This window comes from Medicago truncatula, chromosome 2, assembly GCF_003473485.1.
Source record: "Medicago truncatula cultivar Jemalong A17 chromosome 2, MtrunA17r5.0-ANR, whole genome shotgun sequence".
Classification (NCBI taxonomy): domain Eukaryota; kingdom Viridiplantae; phylum Streptophyta; class Magnoliopsida; order Fabales; family Fabaceae; genus Medicago; species Medicago truncatula.
Window position 1 is genome coordinate 20,943,736 of NC_053043.1, and position 7,735 is coordinate 20,951,470.

General features: G+C 33.1%; 1 protein-coding gene across 1 annotated transcript; it reads left to right on the forward strand.

The window, feature by feature from the left end:
* The first annotated feature begins 6,165 nt into the window (after positions 1-6,165).
* On the forward strand, positions 6,166-7,263 carry LOC25486688 (F-box/kelch-repeat protein At3g23880). The gene has a single exon (XM_013608310.1). The coding sequence runs from the start codon at positions 6,166-6,168 to the stop codon at positions 7,261-7,263; it is 1,098 nt and encodes a 365-aa protein (XP_013463764.1).
* The last annotated feature ends 472 nt before the right edge of the window (positions 7,264-7,735 follow it).

The following is a 7,735-nucleotide window of genomic DNA, read 5'->3' on the forward strand; positions in this document are numbered from 1 at the left end:
CAAGCTTAGTTGTGAGTTGAGTGGTGCTCGCCATGGCGAGTAAGTACTCTCGCCTCGCGAGTACAACCAGGATGAACTTGATTATGTGTTTGTGCGATCTGTGTCGCACTTTTTGGCCCAGAGTGAACCCCTAATTGGTAATGAAACCTTATGATAACGTTTAATGCAGTCTGTAAAGCTATTGAGTTAAGTTGATATTATTTGAGCATGATTAAGGTATTATGCAATATGTAAGATATAATTGAAATGATTATGATTCTAGTAAATTGTTGTTGATATATTGATATCTCCTTGCTGTTATGCGACTTGACTATGCTGTTGCTGTTATTTAACTGAGTAAGCAATGTTTATATATGAATATAATGAAAATGATGACGTTTTGCATCAAGTTATTGAATGCACATGATTACGATGATTATGATGTTTTGTTCATCTGTGTCCATGCATAGCATATCATTGAGCTTAGTCCTCACCACGAAAATTAGGAGCTTTGTCCTCCGCACGTTTTATAGGAGCTTTGTCCTCCGCACGATTAAAGTATATTAATACTTATGATGACGATTGGTACCACATGCATATAAGGAGTCTAAGAGCATTGTCACATTGTCATGATTAAGATGCCTTGTTGATAATGATTGAATATGTGATTACGTGATAAGTGTTATTTGATATGTTATGATATTCCTAATTATTGAACAAACGATTACGTGATAACTGTTTAGCAATTATGCAAAGTTAATAATGGAATGATTATGTTGTTAATTTATGATTCTCAATTACATTGATTAATGTTATTGTATTATGAAATCTCACCCCTTCTGCTTGAAAATGTTGCCCTTCGTATGGGTAACTTGCAGGTGATCGTGCTTAGTGTGCAGTTGCCGTCGTGAGTGGCCTTGCCTTCACTGTGTCGTCTAGGTCGCTCTGATACGTAACGGGATGGGGTTATATGCTATAACATGCTTCATTCTCTTACGTGGATAATATGTTATTTTTGTTATGTTATGGATTATGAACCATTTTTGATGGGGCCTACGTGCCAAACTGATTTATGATTTTTGAATTAAATATTCCGCTGCTATGTTAAAGATATTGTGAAGGTTAAATTATTATTTAACTGTTTATGGATTACGTTTCTATGTGATATCCCGTTTACGGTTTTTACTCTGATAATTGCTTATGAAATTTGTATATTGGGAAAACGGGGTGTTACAGTTACACTTTTATTTTAATGTTTAAATTTATTCTTATCTATTTGTTACCTGTGTTATTTGTATTAAAAATTGTGGGTAATTTTGAAAAGAGTAAAAGTTAGTTCAAAAGAGTTGAAATGAGCTATTTTCTTTATATATAGTACTGGTATAGATGATCAATCACACAATTTAATAAAAATTCAAATATTATAGTTATGTAATATATCAGCCAATTTTATTTATATTTTTTTAAAAATTTATTTTAGAAAAAGGCTTATCATGTATTAATACAAAGTTATTTAATGAAGTATAAAATATTTTGTACAAATGCGTAAAAAGTTTCATCTTTGCTATAAATAAGAATAGAGTCAACCATGAGCATAACTCAGTTTGTAGTGACAATTTAGAGCCAAAGTTCGAACCTCGAACATTCTATTTATACACTTTAAAAAAATGAATTTTAGACACTTGGTTACTTGACAAAAAAATAAGAATGGAGTCATCCAAGAGCGCTTAGTGTAACGCCCCAGTTTTATTTAATTATTATTGGTTGATTTAAAGTCTTTTTTTATATATATGATTTTATATAATTATGTTGATTATGTGGTGTGTTATATTTTATTAAATGAGTTATTTTACTATTTAATAGAATAAATGGGAATTTAGAATAATGTGAGAAATAGAATTAATTGGAGTCTTGGGGGTTTTATTTTAATTAATAGAAATTAAGTGGGAGGTTATGTTTTACTGAATTATTAGAAAATAGAAACTGTCAGTCAGAGAAACAGTTTTCACCTACAACAGAGTTTTGGGAGAAAAACCAAGAGAAGAGCCAAGTGGGGAGAATCAGATTATGTAGAGCTTTGTTCATCGATCTAAGGTAAGGGTGAGACTAACATTCAGTAATCATAGTGTATAAATTCTGAATTTGTGATTTAACATGTTGTTGTTCTTAGGTTGGATAATTGGGATTAGGTTTTGATTATTGATTTTTGAATTGAAAAGTGTAGAAACCATCGAAATTGTGTTAAGAATTGATGTTCAGGTTGTAGAATAATCATATGTTAAGTTTCCTATCAAATTTGGGGTTTGGGTGGATGAAAAATTGGGTTTTTGGCTGGAAACTGGTCTGTTCCCGTGTTGGGTTGTACGTTGCCGAATGAGTCATAAGTAAATTATGCAAATTGTCGATGTTGTCATCATCGTTGGTGTTGTTGTTGAAGTCGTAGTTGTATCCGTTGTTGGTGATTGTTTATGTTAGATGTTTTTAAAGAGGTGGTGTACTCTTACTTGTCGTCTTTATAAGAGGTGGTGTACTCTTACTCGTTGTCTTTATAAGAGGTGGTGTACTCTTACTTGTCGTTGTTATAAGAGGTGGTGTACTCTTACTTGTCATCTTTATAAGAGGTGGTGTACTCTTACTCGTTGTCTTTATAAGAGGTGGTGTACTCTTACTTGTCGTTGTTATAAGAGGTGGTGTACTCTTACTTTGATTGTCTGTTATAAGAGGTGGTGTACTCTTATTTGTCGTTGTTATAAGAGGTGGTGTACTCTTACTTTATTGTTTTTCTAAGAGGTGGTGTACTCTTACTTTGATTGTCTGTTATAGGAGGTGGTGTACTCTTACGTTGTTTATGTTGATGAGTATGACGAGGTTATGATGATCTTTTATGGTGTTGATTGTGGGGTTGTTATGATATTACATGAGGTTACCTATGAGTTGTTAAATGTACTTGATGAGGGTTATGTTAAGTTGATAAGTTGTCTTTTATTCATGAATTGTTAATGGAATGTTTGATGAATAATTATTATTATGAAATGATGATGTTACATATAGTTGCTAAGTTGTCCTCTATTCATGAGTTGTTAATGAGGTGCTTGGTGGAGAATGTTAATACGAATTTGTTATAAGAGGTGGTGTACTCTTACTTTGATTGTCTGTTATAAGAGGTGGTGTACTCTTATTTGTCGTTGTTATAAGAGGTGGTGTACTCTTACTTTATTGTTTTTCTAAGAGGTGGTGTACTCTTACTTTGATTGTCTGTTATAGGAGGTGGTGTACTCTTACGTTGTTTATGTTGATGAGTATGACGAGGTTATGATGATCTTTTATGGTGTTGATTGTGGGGTTGTTATGATATTACATGAGGTTACCTATGAGTTGTTAAATGTACTTGATGAGGGTTATGTTAAGTTGATAAGTTGTCTTTTATTCATGAATTGTTAATGGAATGTTTGATGAATAATTATTATTATGAAATGATGATGTTACATATAGTTGCTAAGTTGTCCTCTATTCATGAGTTGTTAATGAGGTGCTTGGTGGAGAATGTTAATACGAATTAATGATGCTGTTATGATGTTGTTTATGATATCGAGTTATGACCGTTGATATGATGGAGTTTAAGTTGTTAGATGAATTTGATGAATTATATGCTTATTATTATTGTTTGTGAAATCTCACCCCTTCTGCTTGAAAATGTTGCCCTTCGTATGGGTAACTTGCAGGTAATAAAGATTAGTAGGAGTGGTGGCTCAAGTGTCTTAGGGCTCTGATACGTACGGGATGAGATTTTCTTATTGTTTTTCATTTCTATATATCAATTTTTGAATATTGCTGACGTAGCCCTATGGTTGTTGAATTTATGTTGATAAGGTTTTTATGCCAAAATTTAATTATGGAGATTTAAACAGTTGCTGTTGTTGTTTTGATGCAAATTTTCCGCTGTAAAATTAATGATGACTTTGAAGGATGTTTATTAAATAGATTTTATATTCTATTTAAGAAATCTTGAAAATGTAGTGTGACATGCCCGTTTGGGAATTACTCTGATGCATGTTTTATTAATTAATTGATTTTTGGGAAACGGGGTGTTACACTTAGAAGAGAACGTTTTCAAAATGAGTTTGAATCCAGACGTGTGCATGCAACAATGTTAAAATTAATAGGGAGTTTGCGTCTCATTTGGGTCCCACGAGACTCAAATGATTAGTCCCTGCAGTTGCTCATTGAAGATACCTGGTTTACACAAAAATAAAAATAGTCACACTACCAAAATAGATAAGATAGAGTCGAAGTGAATATAGAGTAGTCATCAACAATTACAAAACCAAAATTAGGGATGTCAATGGGTAAGGGTAGTATTATATCCGTCCCCGCCTCGTTGGATAAATATGGTACTCGTGTCCGTTCTCATGCCCGTGCGGGTATCTCTTTACGAATAATCCACATGTATTTAGATACCCATTGATATTTGCAGGTATCCATGGATTTTTGAATTAATTTTTTCTGTATAAAGAAAAATATTTTCTTAATTACCTACAAACTTCAACTTTTAAATATCCATACTGCATAAAATTTAAATTGTAAACAATCAAGAGGGTAATTAGTTTGATAATTGATTGATATTATAAACAAAAGGTTGGTATAATATATAGTACCAATTGAAATATTCATGTATTCGTCTAAAATTGGAAAGCCCTAAAATCATAAACTAATAATCATGCCAAAGAGAATAAGAAAAAAATAGAGAAGAGATGAAGGAGAAGAAGAAAATCTGGCCGCACAAGAAAAGAAGAGGAAGATAAATCTTTGAGAGAAAGAACAAAGAATAGCTCACGTATACAAGAGTAAAATAAAGATTTTTTTAGACACCAAACTCATATATACATGTATATTTTAGTAATATACTTAGGTATTTTAGGTGTCATCAAATCCGTGTCCATGTCAAAAAATAACAGGTAGCTAAATACCCGTTTATTCTATCCACAGATACCCACTTAGCTACCCACCTCGTGCCCATGATGGATTTTATCCACGGATACCCGCAGGCACGAGTTTTTTTGCCACCCCTAACCAAAATAATTACCTCTCAAGCTTTTGTTCTTAAAGGACCAAACAACTCCATACGAAGAAGCTCTAGTGGTCTTGAAGTTGAAGTAGCATTTTTAGGTCTAAATGAGACTCTAGTTTACTTCCCCATTTAACAAGCATCACATAGACGATCTTTCTAGAATCTCAGTTTTGGAAGCCCTATTAAATCTTTAGAGACTACTTTGTTTACAAGGACGAATCCATGTTAAGGCTATGTGTCAACTTTCTTATTTTTTTATTATAATTAGGGTATTAGTTACTTTGATCTAACGAGTAGTGATAATAGTCTCTCAATCTATTAAAATTTTAAAATAGCCTATGATTTTGCACTTTGTTAGTCAAAATAGGTGACAACTAGTAAGTATATTAAAAGACTAATATGACAATATTAACAAATTATTTTAATGTTTTTTTTAAAGAAATTATTCTAATGTTGGAGACTATTTTGACTAACAAAGTGCACAATCAAAGACTATTTTAAAATTTTGAACATTCAGGGACCAAAAATGTTAAGAATAAGACCAACAAATCAACAACTTTGTACAAAACTTGTAAAAATAAATAAGTACAACACATTTGCTATTTATAAGTTTTTGAAATTGGCTTTGCTTTTGTCGGAAGAAGCGCAAGTATTAGCAACTTAGATTTTAGATCCATATGCACCAAATGTTTGGACCTGCCCATGCTTGTTTAGTAAATCAAAATCAACATGGCTAAATGTATATGCAACAACCAACAGTTTTCAGTCTTGTTTAGGAGATATTTAGTCCTACTTGTTGGAAAAATATCTAGGTCTAACATATAGACATTCTTAACTCTTATGCCCATAAACAAATTTGGCTAATTAATATCATGGTCAATTAAACAACCAAGAGAGTTAAACGAACCGTTTAGGAATTTCTACTTGAAGAACCGTTTGAATTGTGTGTAAGGTACTGTAGTTAATTATTACCCTAAAAGAAGATTTAGGTTTGGAAAGCCCATTTGTTTCCACCTTAGTAAGTTACCTTACGCTAACGCTACATATAAATTGGTTTGCGCCGTAACGAGTCTCTGTATGTGTTAGGGTTCAGCTTTCAACTCCAACGCACAATTACGATGAGTAACATCATTCAATCTAATTCGCCACGTAAAGCCAAAGTGCCGTCGTCATTGATCCTCCCGGACGATCTCATCGCTGAAGTCCTATCATTGCTTGACATAAAATTTCTGATGCAACTCAAATGTGTTTGCAAATCATGGAATTCACTCATCTCCTCTGATCCCACCTTCGCCAAAATGCACCTCATTAAATCATCTCCACAAAACCCTAAACACCTCACAATGTTTTCGTGCAAGAACAAAGACTATTCCTTTCCTAGTCAGTTTATAACCATTTCCAAAGATTTTGTACTCAATCACTATCAAGTGAAGAACGAAGACTGTAACCTAGTTCTTGGTTCCTCCAATGGATTGATATGCATGCTCAGTCAACATATATACCATAATGTTCAAAACTTCCATCTCCGTTTCTGGAACCCAGCCACGAGGTCAGTGTCAAAAATAGTCGGCTGTTTTACCAATACTTTTATGGACCGGTATGACTATTTCAGATTTTCATTTGGTTGCGATAATACAACCGGAAAATATAAGGTGGTGGCATTCAGTTCTGTAGAAGTCAGAGTTTTCACTCTGGGTGATAAATTTTGGAGAATTATTCAAAGATTCCCTCTGCTTTCCATTCGCAGCAATAACGTTGGTTATAATGAATGGAAGGATCTTAATGTTACTGTTGAGCAATTTGTGATCATTTCCCTTGATTTGGGGACAGAGACCTACACACAATTGCTTCCTCCTCGGGGTTTCAATGAAGTGCCACATGTTATGCCGGTAGTTTCTGTTTTGATGCATTGTCTTTGCTTTTGTCATTATTCCAACGGAATGGATTTTGTTATATGGCAAATGACGAAATTTAGAGCTGAAGAGTCTTGGACTAAGTTCCTCAAATTTAGCTGTCAAAATGTACGAGGACGAGTTGATGATCATTTGTTGCCATTATACCTTTCAGAGAATGGCGATACATTGATATTGTTAAGTGATCAAGGACACGTTCACTATAATAGAAAAGATGATAAAGTAGAGCAAAGAGAAATTAGTGATGACATTAAGAGGATAGTTGCAAAGGATTATATCGAAAGTTTGGTTTCAACTTGTTGAAAGTAAGTTCTCCTTATGATTTATTATTTATAATTGAAATTTGAAACACAATAGGTACTACAATATAGAAAAAGGTGGGAACGAGAGAAAGATTACTGAACACAATTCAGTAAGCTTGGGAAGATTACTGAACCAAATTGTTTTATTTCTTTAAACTTTTATTAATTTCATTTCCTTCAAGACGTTTGTACAGATCGTATGTAAAATAAACTAGGTGATCCAATTTCCTTTTTAGAATTTGGTTATCTGTGTTTGGTTTTCGGAATGAGATGTTTTTGCAAATTAATATATATATCAAATGTTCTTCTGAATTTATGTAGCCGACCTCACTTAGTAGGATAAAACCTAATTGTTGTTGTTCAGAATTTGTTTACATCCATGATGATTCATGAAGTGAGAATTACTTTATTTCTACACCAGTTCTTGGATGTTCTTTTGATATTGCCGTAGAATCTAATTTTTAAACACAGCC

Excerpts from the sequence above, each read along its gene's own strand:
- LOC25486688 (XM_013608310.1), top strand. The coding sequence starts at position 6,166 with ATGAGTAACATCATTCAATCTAATTCGCCACGTAAAGCCAAAGTGCCG.